A 15569-nucleotide genomic window follows, 5' to 3' on the forward strand; every position below is an offset into this window, starting at 1 on the left:
CCGCGGCGGCTCCGCTCCTGCGCGGGGCTGCGGCGGCGGCGCCCGCTCCGCTCCGCTCGGCCCCGCTCCGCTCCGCGCCCCGGGCGCCCGGCGCGCCGCTGCCCGGGGACGCGGAGCGCGGAGCCGGCCCGCCGCGGGGCACCGCGCTGGCCCCGCCGCCCGCCAGCGCCTTCATCTTGCCCGCGCCGGGGTCGCTCCTTGGGGGAGCGGGTCGCCGAGCTGCGCGAAGGGAAGGAAACTCCCCCCCCCCCCCCAGGATGCTCCGGATATTTTTGAAAGGGCGGAAGAGTGAGAAAGCGAGCAGCGCTTCTAAAGGCATCTCATGCTCTTGAGAAGGTCCCCGCTGACACCTCGGCTCCGCGATTAAAGGCCGGAGCTGGAGAAACTCCTCCCCTTCCCTCTGCTTCTCCCATCCTCCCCCCCCCCCCATTTCCTAAGGCCATTTAAAAAAAAAAAAAAAAAAGAGGAGCCTGGAGTAACTGGGGACGGTGGGGAGAGGTGGAAAAGGAGCCTTCCTCTCCAGATCCATCGCCCAGCACCACGCCTGGGCTAAAGGGATGGGAAGCACTGCCATGGACACCAAGAAGAAAGATGCCTCCAGCAGCAGCAGCAGGAAAAGCTCCAGCCAGAAGAAACTCATGTTGCGAGTGCACATTCCCGTAAGTGCCTCCCGGCCCTTCCTCCGCTTCAGCAGCTGCTGTGACTTGGGTGCTGGTGCATGTTCTTCTTGATGTTTAGCACAGCTAGAGGCAGGGAGGGAGGTGGGAGCGGTGTTTCCTGCGGCCGGTGCTGAGGTCCGGAGTTTGGGGGAAGCTAGGCTGGAAGGCGCAGTCTGTGCAACAGGCAGGTCCTGGGCATTTAGGGTGGGCTGGAGCATGGGACACTGCCCTGGTCTCTGCCCCTCCGGTGCAGCGCTGGGAGCCCAGGGTGCAGCGTCCCGCTTCAGCGAGTGGCGCGGAGGAGCGAGGGCAACTCGTGCTGTACCACTGCTCCCCTGCCTTGCAGGCTCAGTGTGCTTCATGCAGTTCACGCACAGACTGCCACTGTGGTTTAGCTAAAAGTGTGTTCACCCCCAAATAGTGACTTCAGCATCCCCAGCTTTGGCTCCGGGAACTGTCCGTGCCTCGTGGCTGAATCAGAGTATTTAATCTGACTCTTCCATGTCTCAGGACTAATCCCCATCTGAATTTCCCAGGGCTCAGGAACCCAGAGCCCTCTCAGATTTTGTCGCAAGCCATCTATTTATTGCTGAAAGAGCAGGAACACTTACATTGTCATGGTGGAGCAGACACGTGAGCCTGGCAGGCTGTATACTGACTCAGTTTGGTATATTCACACTGTAAAGAAAGGGCAAGAAGCTGTAGCATACAGATGCAGAATAACCACAGGCAAAAAGTTTCTATTTCCAGTGAATACTAAAAGACTGGCTTCTCAGGGGCTTCAGAGTTTACATCCCTTTCAAAACTTTGTGGGTTTTTTTTTGTTTTTTTGTTTTACTATTAACACAGGATATTCTTGTTATCCATGTGACCATCACTTTTTTTTATTTTCAATCCCAATGTGCTTTTGGCTTCAGTGCTTCTGGCAAGAAATGGCTTAGCCCCAACATCTTTTTCTGTGCAATCTGTTTTTTCTTTTTTTTTTTGGTCTCACTATGTAAAAGTGGAGACAGTCCTAAGCATGTCCCTGCCAGGCCACCGGAGACCAAAAAGATACTTCTGTTTCTAAGCTTTTCCTTTGTTTTAGAGAAGAATAGGAAGTGAAAGCAAATTTATTATGTGTCTTGAGTGTGTGGAATAAAATGGAGGAGAAATACACAGCTCCTCTGTAGACTTGGTTTTTCTCTGGAGTGGAATGCAAGCCCCGGAATGTCCGCCAAACTTCTGCTGCGTTGTTTGAGTGCATTCAAAATGAGAAGAAATGGATCAGTTTCTGCTAACGTGGGTGTTCCCCATGCATTTGTGACTGGAGTGTTTAGGCAATAATCTTTGCCATATTATCGTATTACCCTTCACAATAGGGTTATAAAATACCAAGAAAAGAAAATGTACCACATCAAAAGGCTACTCACACTGTGTACCTTCTTCCTTTTCATCCTACCTGCTGCATTGCCTCTCCCATCCTTTTCCATAGTCCTCTGCCCTTGACTCAGTCGAGCCAGGAACTTCTGAGCAACTGTCCCTAACTCTGTTCAGAGAACCTGCATTTTCTCCCTACTGAAGAGCCACAGGTAGCCTGGGCGATGCTGCTGTTGCTGCATGATTCTGCAGGCTCCATCCAATGTTTTTTGGAATACCTGCCAACCACCATGCAACTCTGACCACACCAGTACTAACTGCAGTTTTTCCCATTTTATGGTTGTGAAGCTAAGGTGGAGAACAGTGTCTAAGTAACTTGTTCAAACTTAAGAATTTTTGATGAGTGGAGGCTAATGCTTTCTCCTAATCACCTCCCTAAGCCAGTAGACCGTCTTTCTTCAGGAGTGTTGTTGACTCAGTTCGCTCTTGGATAGAACAGCATGAGAAATGGACCATCATTTTTCATGTTCATTAATCTTTTGGCTGCTTTGCTAGGCAGCTTGTCACCTAGGCAATGGTAGTTATTCAGACAGAAGCCTGCGAATGCCTGATATTGCGCTGCAGTCAACATGAGTTTTATTGTTCACCTAGTTGGGAGCAATTCAAGAGTCGGTAATGAACTAGCACTGTCCCTCCCTCCTTTCCATCCCCAGAATATGACCCTTCTGTTTCATTCTGCATCATTCTAGCGTTTCTGGAATGGACTGTTGGGCCTAGGGTCTTTCAAGTTGTATTCTTATTCTTGGTGTTTTTCTATTATCTGGCAGTTTAAATTTGACTGTGCTACAATAAAGAACGTTTTTCTCATTCTCCTCATTTGACAGTGGAATCTGCATTTGAAAAGATCCATTTAGACTGTTCCCCCCCCCCCTTCATAACGTTTTCTTGGCTCTTGTTTTGAAGCATCATTCCTATTATTTCAGTTGTGCCTGTCAGTGTAGCTGTAGCTGTCAAGGGAGCTTTCACCAGACAGTAATTTTTATTTTGTTCATCCTCTTCTTTGTTTTGCTGTGAGATCGTGTTTATTGCTGAGACATGTAATTCTTGCTCATTGAGATCTTCAAATTAGGAAGAGAGGAAGGACTAATGAGGTCTGAGGAGTTAAATCTAAAAGAGAAAGCAGTGGGACAGAAGGGTACTGTTGTGATTCAGGCTAGCCTTAAAATACATGTTTAGTAGTCACGTAGGAATCCTGACTTAAAAGGTGGTGACAAATATTGGGCAAAAAAAAGTGAATAATACAAAATACACAACAATTAGTGGCCATGTCTGCAAAGAAAATTTGTATGCTTTTCTTCTCTCTCCCATTTATTTTTGAGTTTGCTGTGACAGTGGGAACAAATTGATCAATTTAAGAAAGCTAGTTTTGTATCGCACAACCTCCAGGGCATTTCACACGTGAATTTTTCAAGCAAGATCAGCAAGTCATGGTACAAAAAGTCTGAAAACACTCTGTTTTCACCTTCTTCCTGTGCTGAATCTTCTTCTTCAGCACATGTCTCTTTGGTGGCACCCAAGTTTTGCTTTTGGGACTAGTGGTAGACCACTAAGTTCCTGCCAGTTGGTTTTCTTAGCTACTCTCAACTTGTCATTTGGTAGCCAAGAGTATAGTGGAGACCACTGTTTTCTCTCTGCATGGCAGGGAAGTATTTGCTAAATTGCTGGGCAGATTGAATGAGCTTTTTGTTTTGGTTTTGGTTGGTTGTTTTTTTGTTTGTTTTTTGTTTGTTTTTTTGATTATCTTCTTTGCAATTACACAACTGACTAACAAACTGGTAATTTAGATGGACCATAATATAATCGCAGGTGCCTGTGTAAGATAGAGGTCATTGTCAACTTCCCTCTTTCCCAGCAACGCTTTCCAAAATCTTGAAATTAGAGAGACCCAAGTCAAATTTCTGGTCTGAATATCCTTGAAATCTGCTATAGATCCGGATACATATTTTCGCTCTTTAGATGCAGCACATCTCTAATATGAAAGTATTAGCATTACAGATTTTTTTAAGCCATTAGAAGATAATAGAATCTACATTTAATGCATCACTCTCTTTGAACATGTTTTAAAAACTCTATCCTAAGGACGTGATTGCTGAGTAGGAGCTCACAGTGGTGAGATCAGTATGTTCTTTTGTCATCTCACAGAATTGGTCTGTTCTAACGTTAACATTACTGTTGTAACTCCATGTTGCTGTGAAAAAGGAGAGATTCTGCTGTGGTGTAATTCAGTCAGTGCCAATAAAGTCATTTTGTATTTACATTAGGGTAACTGAGAGTAGAACCTGTCTCAAGAGCTTCACTGTGGCAGGTGCCAAGCACCTGCTGCTCCCAGCAGGTGGGAATTGCAGAACCGTGGTGCTTCCTTGGATTATACCCAAATATATCACAAAGTGACTTCTTAATGCAAAAGAACAAAGGGATTTTTCACAATAAGGACAAAAATAACATCTGTAAATGAATACAAAAACATTCCTTCTCTCAGGCCAGTGAAGTGGCTATTGCCTCTGGTACTTCTGCCCTGACAGCAGAGCCGATGCAATAGAAGGAGGCTCTTGGAGACTATGATCTTTTATTATTCATGTCGCACAAACATCTCCGCACACTTTTTTCCCATTTCTTTGCTGGCTACTGTGATTTTGAACAGATTCCTCAATGAGCAAATTTATGGGTGTTTTCAGGCCTGTTGTTATGTCAGGATGCCAGGCTGGAACATCAAATGGCTTAAATGTTTCTAACCCGATAGATTACAATGTTGTTCTGACAGCTTGTGTAGGCTCCAGCTCTGCCGTTCCATCTTGCTTTCCACACTTGCAAAGTCATTAATAGCTGCATGCCTAATAAATCACTGTGAAATGATTTTGTTCTGTCACAGTTTTTACAGAGTGCTTCTTTTCTCTTGGTAATTGCTGAGTGCGTTGATGAGAACTCCGCTTCAGTTTAAGGGTCACTTTAGAAAGCAACAAATGAAGAACAAGCTGGTGAATTCTTCCAAAGGAGATGAGGAAGTCTACTTCCAATGTTATCTAAGAATGAAAAATGTTTGTTTTTCTGGGGAAAAGGAGGTGGGGAGAGTGGGAGTCAAAGAGGAGGAGAGATAAATGTTTCCGTAAAATTAAATCTGCAACTATCCTCCCCCTTGCTCTCATAGGCCAGACTCTGAGTTGTCCTGAGTTTCTGTGGCCTTGAAGTTTAAATTTGGATTCCTCCCTAAAGGGCTGATATGTTAAGGATCTGAAGAGGGCAAGAGGTATTTGCCCAGGAGCTTTGAGATTGCACTCTGAATCTAACTGAAGGAAAAAAAGGATTAATGTTTGCAGTCCTAATAGCTGCCACTGTAATTAAAGGAACTATTCATTTTAAAACATAACATAAACTGGTCATCAGCTAAAGCTTATTGGAAAGTACGACTTCTTTAAAAGATCACTTTTTCTGCCAGGAGATTCTATTCCTAAATTGTCTCATCCATCCTTCTTTATACCTGTGAGGGCTGTGGGCTAGCTGGAAAGAAATTACTTTCATTGCAGGAATATGTCATGAATGTGGAAGAAACTGCACAGAAGTGTGAATCATTAAGGTCTTGGCCTCCAGGGTGGATGTACACATGGTACTTGTTGGGATTTACTGAAACAGAAGAAAATGTCAGGCTCCCAGAGGGATCAGGAATGAGGTAGAAAGTCGCCTTTGAAGGCAAGGGTGAGGTAAAGAGGAATGAAAATAAGTTAATGAAATTGTAGTTCTTTGCCAAAGAAGATTCATGGTGCTAAATGTTAAATCACCTTTAATAGTTCCCATCATGTAGGGTTAGTCACTCCCTTTTTTAGAGAGCAGATGGCATTGCACCAAGTTGTATCTGTCTCAATGACTCCGTGATCAAAAACTCCTCTACAATGTTGTTTGTTTTTTCCCCATGTGCCTGTCCAAGAATATGTGAAAACCAGCTACATTCTTTCCTTCTCATGAATCATTTCCAGTAATAAATATTCTGTGGTTAATGTGTGTCCTTATTAGCAACTGGGAGGTTCCCGTGCCTGTTCACAGACCTGCGAGGTTCAGCTCATGCCCAGTTTCACCTGAACACCATGTTGCGTTCAAGGGTGATATGTATATTTAATAATTACATATTCACATGTGACTGAAAGCAGAATTTGACCCTGCAGGCAGGATTCAGAGGTCATTTTGTTGATGATGTGTGGACAGTCATGGAAGTAGGTTGGTATGCTTCTGTGCTGGCTTGGCAGAGCTAATGGGAGTAGTAATAGTCAAAACTTTATCATCATGACCGTTGGTAGACCACATTATGGGCCTACATGTTGAGTGAAGTACTGTTTTTAACTCTGAGTTTTTTGGAGAAGAGCTGAATTTGTATAAAAAGATGTTAGGTGCCTAGGGAATAATGAAAGATAGAGCAGGATTGGTTATAAGAGAAATGGAGCATTAAGGATGACCTCAGTCGTGGATAAGAGATGTCACAGAATATGTCTGTCTGGCATAGAAATACCCAACCTAGCCTCTTTGCAGGGTGAATTACCTTAGGCTGATCATCAGACTTCCACAACTGGGCTGCTTTCAGGACCTGATCTGGTTGCAGAGGAGTGCTGTTGCAATTTTCTACTGGTGTTTGCACAGCAGAGAAAGTGTTAAGGCTTGACAAGAAGGGAGTGTTACACGTCTTCAAAGACAAACCGAAAAAGCAGCTGTGTATCTTGAATTGAGTATGTTTTGTGTATGACTGGAAAGGAGATCATATGTATGTACATGTATATAATATATCATCAATAAATATATAATATTATTGGTGGTTTGGAGGTATAGTGCTATGCCACTACAGAAGTATTTCTAGTACTAGCAATTGGTATAAATAGTGGTGTATATGACAAATTCTGCTTCAGACTGTTGTGTTTATTCTTCAGGTGGTTGCAAGAGCTTCAGTTTAGTATTTGATTCTATAATACTGTCTCTTTTAAATTGCTTACATCTTCTTACATATGAAATCTTTAAAGCATGAAAGCATTATTTATGAAGTAGAAAACCAAAACATGATATAGTACTTCAGTTCTTGCGCTAAGTTTTGACATGGAGGATTTAGAGCATGGTATATAGGGTTCTTTACATTTTCATGTAATTTAGCATGACAGTAAACTACATTATGTGAGAATGACTTAGTGGGATGCATAACAAATCTCTTGCAGTGTGTGTTTCATGGTTGTCATTTATATCACAAACCATGATTGTTCAGACCTCATGGTCATTATTGGAAAGGGTGCCAGAGATCTTATGTTCCAAAAACAGAACCTATGTCATAAGCTGAAGACTTAATCTATTTTTGTAGTTAGGCTGGTAGAGCTGTACCTCTTTTAAGCTGCTAGAGAATACATTCATAGATCCGAAGTGTCTTTAGGAGGAAGTGTGCATTATAAGCATTATCTGCCATATAATGAAACCTTTATCATCATTTATTCACTACAGGCATTGGGCAATTTGCAGTCTGCTTTTTAAGTTGGTAATGCTCTTGAAACAATGTCAATAAGAAAACGCCCTGCTTCTGCGAACTGAGGAAAGGAAAGCTATCTCAGTAGTTAGACTGCTGGCTTACAGCACTACAAAACAGGATTTTCCTGCTCCATTGTAGACTTTCCTAGTGGTCTTTGATGGATCATTGAAATTCAGATCTGGTTTTTAGAAGCTATGTGCCTATTGATTCCATTAGAAAAGTTTGGAAAGGTGTTTTCTGTGGAGTTAAAACAATCAATACCTGTTGAGCTGGATTAGGGGTAAAATTTGAATCCAAGCATGAAGAAATGTTGTAGTGAAGACAAGCCCTTAGTAGAAAACGTATAGTTGGAAGAATGTGATGGACTAAACAGGTGCCATTAGTATTGCCTATAATCTGTCAAGTGAAAGAAATGGATTGTTACCTACGTGCCACTTATTTTCAATGGACTTTATATGGAAACCAAGAAAAACATCTGGAATTACGCACAGAATCCTAATGTGTATTGCGTTGACTGTAGTTTTGCTATCTAGCCAAAATCCTTGACAGGTTTCCACAGATTCAGAACTGTTATATGCCTCTAAATAGTTGTATATATAAATATGTATATTTAATAATTACTTTGCTAAGCCTGTGCTGCCCTGCTTCTGGTGACATTGTCTCTAAACAGTGTAACCAGCAACAAATATTTTCACAGAATCATGGAATGGTTGAGGTTGGAAAGGACCTCTGGAGATCATCCAGTCCAACCACCCAGCTCAAAGCAGGGTCAGCTAGAGCAGGTTGCTCAGGACCTTGTCCTGTCAGGTTTTGATTATCTCCAAGGATGGAGACCCAACAGTTTCATGGCTCTGGAAGAATGTATTTGGGCAAGTGAAGGCTTACTAAGATTAAATAATGTTCAGCCGCTAAGCAGGCACATTGAATTTAGCAGCAGATTTGGTTGTAACTTGTCCCAAAGCTTGTCACTCCCATTTGGGAGTCCATTGTAGAGACTTCTGGGAAAAGCATGCTCTGAGATGAGAGTTGAAACCGGAGGCGCAATGATCCCGACAAGGCTTGTGGAAGAAGGGAAGAGTAGGGAAGGAACTAAAAGAGATGCTTAGTCACAGTGACATCAAAATAGGTGCGGGAGCTTGCCAGTTTCTCAGTGGAACATTGCATCTTCTGGAATGTGGTTTCATCATGCATTGCCATATCTTTTGCATAAATTAATTAGAGTGGGATTTGCTGTTACAGAGTATTAATCGGGGCTCCTGTGTTGGAAGTATGATCTAAATTAAGTGGCATGAGGAAAGACAGTTCAAGGATAAAAGCACTAAATCATCACCTGCATATCTGAACTTCTATTTACTGTATTGCCTGAGGCAGGGCAGAGGAGAGTCCTTGATATAAGCTTTGCATTGATGAATAGCTGAGGTTTCAGGTCCACAAAGAATATTCTACACATAAAGTGCAAAATAATAATAATAATTTTTGTTTCACCTTTCCATTGTTTTAACATAGTGACTGGTAAACTGTGAACTACTTCTAATGTGTCAGTATGCTACACTGAAACACTGCGACATCTTTTGGACTTCTTTTCATCCATGATTGAATGCTCTTGTGCTAGATGTCTGTGTATGCATAAGGTATATACACTGGTAGAGACAAACTCTCTGAAGACTTTAAAGCCCTGATAGATGTTGTAGACCAGAGGCAAGTGGGAGGAAATGATGTTGTCCCTGCTGCACTGACATTCAAATGGATGGTTGGGATTCAAGCAACTTGTTCTGTATTGTACACGAGTGTGGAAGTGGGACTCGCAAAGTCTTGAGGCCCACTTCACTTTCTCAATGATAAGCCCATCCTTCTCCCTATGGAATTTTTCACGTAAGGATCCGTGTTCAAGCTCAGCCTAAGTCAGCAGTGATGGAAAGTTTTTTTTCCTTTTGCATGTGAAGTGAAAGAATTCCAGTCTTATGTCTACAGACAGTGGTGCTGTGTCCTAAAATAACACTGTTAGGACTCTTTTGGCAGTCTGACCAGGAAGACCAATGATTGAGGAGATTAGATAAATTAGAGGAGACTACATTAACTTCCAGCATCAAAAGTGATACTTAAATGAGTGTGTCTAATTATCACACCCTCTAGGTGGTTCATGTGGTTATCTGAAAGCTGGGAAAGTTTTTTTCTTTTTCCCCTTGAATTTCTGGTGTCACATCAGATGTACAGTTCTTGAAACAAAGCGATCTACAGCCATTTAGCATGCAGTCATCTATAAGCTCAAGCAGATGGTGTTTGGGGTATCCTAAACAGCACTTTACCAGCCATGTTCAACCTATAGCACCCTCCAAAGAGTTCGCAGACCTCCTGCACTCCATGGACTTGTCCTAGTTGCCACGACTGAGCATTCCCCAGTTCTGCAGTCAGTGAGTGCAGGAGACAATACCAGCGTGGTCTCAACGCTATTCTTCTTGGATGGTCGTTCCATTAATGCTAGATCAGCTCTACCTTTTTGCTGGGAAATGGAGAGCTTCTGCCATCTGACACATTGAACCAACATTATTCGTAAACATCGGATTTATGGGTGATTAGTTATACATTTTTCTTACATTTTTTATGTTTTTGAGAATCACTGTGCAAGTCTAAGCTATGCAGAAGCAGGAGGGTACATGCAAACATTCTTCTTTAAAAGTAATAACAGTAATTCAAAAACTGTAATCACTTCAAAAATTTTTTTTCTATATTGTGTATTTAAAGAGTTCTGCCTTCTTTAACAGTGGCAGACCTGTGCAGGCATCATCAGTCGGCATGTAAAAAATGCTGTTAAATGAGCTCTTCTAATTTTCAGCTGCAAAATACTGAAAGCAGTAAAAGAGGAAACACGCCTTACTTAACCATATAAAGTTGTGGGCTAGTCTCTATTAGTAAGACTAAAACTGTTTGCAGTGTTGAGCAAAGCACATTGCCTTGCAGTGCCTTCTTAGCAAGCAAAGGTGTTTTATTTTCACAGTGCACATTTTCAGATAAAAGAGCCCAACAAATGAGTGGTGACTTGGTAAGCCTCAGTAACTCATTCCCTTTTGATGTCCATCTGTCTGTAATCTGAGATACAAAAAAACGAGAACAACAGATGACAAGATAGTTAAGTTTACTTGAAGTGTCATTCACAAGATTAATCCTAGAGGAAAAAAAAAAAGGATGCTAAGAAACCTAGTAGTTCAGATAAAGGGGGCTTTCAAAATAACTTAGGCTTATTAAGTCCCATTGCCTTCTTGAAGATCCTACCAGCCCATCTGTGTCAGGAGGTCTTTAAGTACATTTGAAATTCCGGCTTTATGTCTTTCAAGCTTTCAAGATGCTGTCCTTTCCCCTCTGCTTTTATGCCTGGATTACAAAGCAAAAGCAGATTTTTCTGCTTTTTCCACTCCTAATAGGTTTTTAGCTTTGAATAGGGAATAAAACATTCTCTTGCACCTGATAGCTATAATGAAACAAAAAAAACCCAAGTCATGAGCCTGGTTTTACTGAATAGAAATTGATAGCAATACTGGGATGTAGTTTGGGAAGAGATAAGTAGCAGCCGTTCTCTCATTGATAAAGACCAAAACTGATACAGATACTTAGTGCAGTGCAATCCAATGTGACCTATGATGAAGTCTGTATATAACCTTATGTTTGGCAGTGTGTGACCGGTTACTACGTATGATTAGAACTTCAAAAAGTAATTCCTTTTCTACCCACTTCAGCTTTTCAATGTAACTTTATAAAAAGCTTCACTTATTAAAACTTAAGAGAATTTTTTGTTTACATATTTTTACTTACATATTTTAATTTTTTTTTAAAAAAGTTATTCTATGTAAGTTTTCAAACGTGTTATGAACTACTGCCGGCATTTAATGTGTTCAGACACTGTAGGTAGTTATTTCAAATGTAGTTTTGAAATATGGATGTTTTAAAAGGAAAAATATTTCACTGCCATAATCTACATATACTTTTTGACACACTATTCATGGAACAGAGGTATTTGGGTACAAATGTGTTTGGAATTACTAGCATTTTTGCTGCTTGTCTAGGTCACTGAAAAGAGGAGAGGGGACGACTCGGGCATTCTACTCAAACTGTCAGAAGCTGATGGGGTGACCAACTTAGTTTTTGACATTTTTACATATGTATCTTTTGTAAAACTGCTTATAGTCTTGACTGTATTTGTGTTAAAGCAACAGAGGAAGAGATGCACCAGTAAATACTGAAGACTGTTAATATCAATGACAGTGGCCAGTGTATTCAGTTTAACTGATGAGAGTTGGAACACAGGCAGAATATCTGGGGACACATATCTGGGGGTTCACCTTTTCTTAGAAAAATGGTAAAATCTCATTTCTCTGGACTTCAGCAACAAAATGCGAGAAAATATTAAGGATATACTCTAGGGAAATATCAATTTTGGACAGAGAAGGGACTAGATATTTCTAAGAGCTTATTTCTAGAGAACAACAGGCTACCTTTGATTATGTTTTATGGTCTTCAATGTTTTGTGCGCTTGACTAGGTTAATTTAAAAAGCATGTAAGGACTCAAGTGCAGAGTCTGTGTGTGTGTGTATGAAAGGAAGCTGTCTCATGTAAAGCTGTTTATAATAAACTGAGCGCATTCAGTACGTATGTACAAGCTGCTTAATTGCTCATATTGCAGAGGAATGAACTGTGATGGAATACAACATGTATTTAATAATTTGAGAAAAAGATTATGGGTATTTGCCTGATGTTAAAACATCTATATTTAGTTTCTGTCTGTACTAAGATTAATTTCAGTTTCAGATCCTGTGTTTTAATGTCACAAAACAAATAGAACAGCTAGCTGACTTTTTATATCAACCCTTGTGCACCTTTTATTTATTTATTTTTTATCTACAAGACTAAATAATCTAAAATCCAGTCACCTGGGTCAATGTCCTACGAGATTAAGGCTTGATGATTTGAGTCTTGCTGTCCAAGATAGGTGTAACGTGGACTAACTTTCTTCTTTCTCGGCTCTGCCTGCTTCCCTGTGTACAACTGTTGCTGTAGAAGGCCTCCAAGTCATGTCATGTCAAATAATGCATGGTCTTCGGAGCTCGCCGGGGGAGAGAAAAGCCTGGGAACAATGCAAACAGGCACAGCCAGCCACTTCCACTAATTGTCGAAGTGGACGATGGAATACAAAAGAAGGAGGGAGGGGGGAATGGAAATGTGTCTTGCTGTGGAAATGGCTGTGTGCAAACAAATATGCCTGAGCTTGCTCATTGGGAATGTACATGTTGCACAGGAGAACTCCCACAGCAGGAATCCTCTGCTTTAGTGTGCCCTTGCCAGGTAGTTTTAGGAGGTTTCTGTTAATTTAATTACCCAGTGAGGCTTTCTCGGTTATTTAGGGATGTGAGCTTTAGCAGCAGTGAACTGTAACAGTGGCAATTTAGTGCTGAGCTAGCTTGAAATCAACGGTTCATTTTTGGTTCTAGTTATCTAGTACTGCCTAAATAATAAGAATGGGAAATTTAGACGAATTAACTATTAATTTAACTTGCTAGTGGCATTTTAAAATACATTCTGCTGAAGTGGAGTTAAATGCCTAATGAATCTCATTCACACTGTGTCCTCTAACTCAAACCACGCTCAAGTGCTTTGCAGATGAATTACATACAACAAATAAAATGGAATAAAATGACATATTTTGAGAGTTTTATTCATAATGAAAAGCAGAATTTCCTCTCAAGACTCGTTGCACTCAGATGTCTAAACTGTATTTTGCTTAAACTCTGAAAAAGATCGGGTAAAGACAGTGACAGAGGGATGATCACTTGATAGGATGAGCCCCCAAATGGAACATTTATTCTATACGATGGTGCTATCGGAAATTATGAGCAATTGAAAATGAAGTTAGTAAGGTTGGTAAAATAAAATTAGCAAGTTTCCAGTTTATTACACAGTGGAACTTTACACAGGGAAAGTTGCCAGCCCTTGCTGTAATTCAGTGTTGCCTGGAGATGAAAAACTCTTTACATCAAAGAAGTAGAAGACGCAAATGATTTGTAGGGCACTTACATGTTCATCTGTGCCTGAAAGATCATTGTATTCTTACTGAAAAATAGCTATTTCTGCAGTGGAAATGCAACAACTGCAATTAGTAATCAGCACAATGCAACACAATTGGTGAAAATCCAAATGCTTACTTTATCCATTTACTAAATGAATCTCAAATGTCTAACTGAACCAAGAATTGCTCCTTTATGGAGGCTAAGAGAAAAGGGAATACCCAGCAGAAGCACCAATTTGTTGATTGTGTAATGGACTTATCATTAGTAACTTGATTATACCAATGCAATTTCTTTTTCTCCAAGACAGATACTTGTGCCTACCAGAGCTGATTGATGTTTAAAAGCAGTCTGAATAAGCCACAGTGTATTTCAAATGGAGATTGATAACAGAGTTAAGGAAGATGGAAAATTTTTTACTGGTAGAAAAATGATTGCTGATAGCATTGCAGAAAAGTGAGAATGCTGAAAGAGAGCACGGCTTATCCAAAGAGTTAGATTTATCCCTTTTTAGTTAAAATTATGTAAATTAAGTGCTGTAAAAGTTATCATGATGACAGTCCTGAAGACTGATTATGGCTCAGAGCACGAATCAAGTTTATCATATAAACTTCCTCACAATAGTTCATTGTGGCACTTCAATTTTGACAGCAAGATTGGCCTTCAGGCAATTAAACCAACGATACTTATTGCTGTAGTGCGGAAATCCGGCTTCCTGGCACTGGCTTGGGAACTTCATTTCACACTAACCTCCAAGACATTTTTGCTGACTAAGAATGATTTTGAAGCTGTTGCTAGAAGACACTAGGTTCTCAGTATTCTTGTCCATCTTCCAGTTTTCACATCAGATTTCTCTTTATTATGTATTCCTTTTTTTTGTAATCCATTGATTTGCAAAAGCCGCTGTATCTTCCACACAAAGAATATTCCCTTGAGAGTACCCTCCCAGCCAAAAGCACTAGCTGCTATCTCTAGATGTAGTATTTAAAATCACCAAAATCACAAAATACAAACTCCACAAAATCAGTTTTACAGAGTTATATGTTGTGTCTTTATTGAGAGGATTCTTAGTTTTGTATATGTCCCTGAGACATGGGCAAACATTAGGGATGGGTTGGGTTGGGGTTGGGGTTGGGTTGGATTGGGTTGGGTTTTTTTGAATTTTTGATGACTTTGGCTGCCCAAGGTTGGGATACTTGATGCTAATGGGAGTCGTGACACTCCTGCTGTTTCAAGGTGGATACGCAGAATTAGCATTTTAGGGGATTTAACAAATGTTTTTTGGCCTGGTGACCTGTCCAGTGCTGAACAGAGAGTGAATGAACCCGCTGGAAAAAGATTTTCAGCTGTATGAGTCGCTCATCTGTAGGTATGCTGGGCCTGATTCTGGTGTTATGTACCTTGGTGAGAGTATTTTCCCAGGCATCACTGAAGTTGTTGTGGTCACTGGGAGACAGTATCTCTGCACAAAACAAAAATGTCAAGATTTCCTTTTGGCTCCCTTAGAGGTTAGAGGGATGGGAGAAGGAAACACCTAAAGATTGTGAATGCCGCCAGCAGCTAATATAAATGAGTGAAGTATGGTGTACCGATAAACACCTCATTGGTAAATAACAAAATATCATGTTTTTAATTTATCCTTTTTTGACAAACATATAAGTTTCTTCTAGGTATTCTACTGAGAGTTTTCTCTCCCAGCAGACAACCTTTCTAGCACTGCTTACCACAATTCTGAGTGTGTCCTTTAACACCACTCTGCAAAGTGGATGCTATAAGAGATCTGTGATGGAGACGGGTGCGTGAGACTTGGGTAGAGCAGTAATATACAGATAATGCTATGATTCATTCTCTCTGCTATTCTGATTATGTTACAGCTATAATTCTGTAGCTGTGGTTTCTTCCAGTGGTCTAAATGGGGAGGCAGGTAAGAGGTTGAACTCAGTGTGAGT

At 40.9% G+C, this 15569-nt stretch overlaps 1 protein-coding gene across 2 annotated transcripts in view; it reads left to right on the forward strand.

The window, feature by feature from the left end:
* Positions 1–471: 471 nt before the first annotated feature.
* Positions 472–15569, forward strand: part of PRKAG2 (protein kinase AMP-activated non-catalytic subunit gamma 2) — a 232793-nt gene continuing 217695 nt past the window's right edge. The window contains exon 1 of one of the 2 annotated variants that reach the window (XR_001293590.2): positions 472–659. Coding sequence is in view for 1 of the 2 variants with exons in the window: in XM_013949658.2 (XP_013805112.1) it covers positions 558–659 (102 nt within the window). In the remaining variant the exon portion in view is untranslated. The remainder of the gene's footprint in view (positions 660–15569) is intronic. The other variant, XM_013949658.2, reaches the window with a different exon arrangement.

The sequence above is a fragment of the Apteryx mantelli genome, chromosome 2 (assembly GCF_036417845.1).
Source record: "Apteryx mantelli isolate bAptMan1 chromosome 2, bAptMan1.hap1, whole genome shotgun sequence".
Lineage (NCBI taxonomy): Eukaryota > Metazoa > Chordata > Aves > Apterygiformes > Apterygidae > Apteryx > Apteryx mantelli.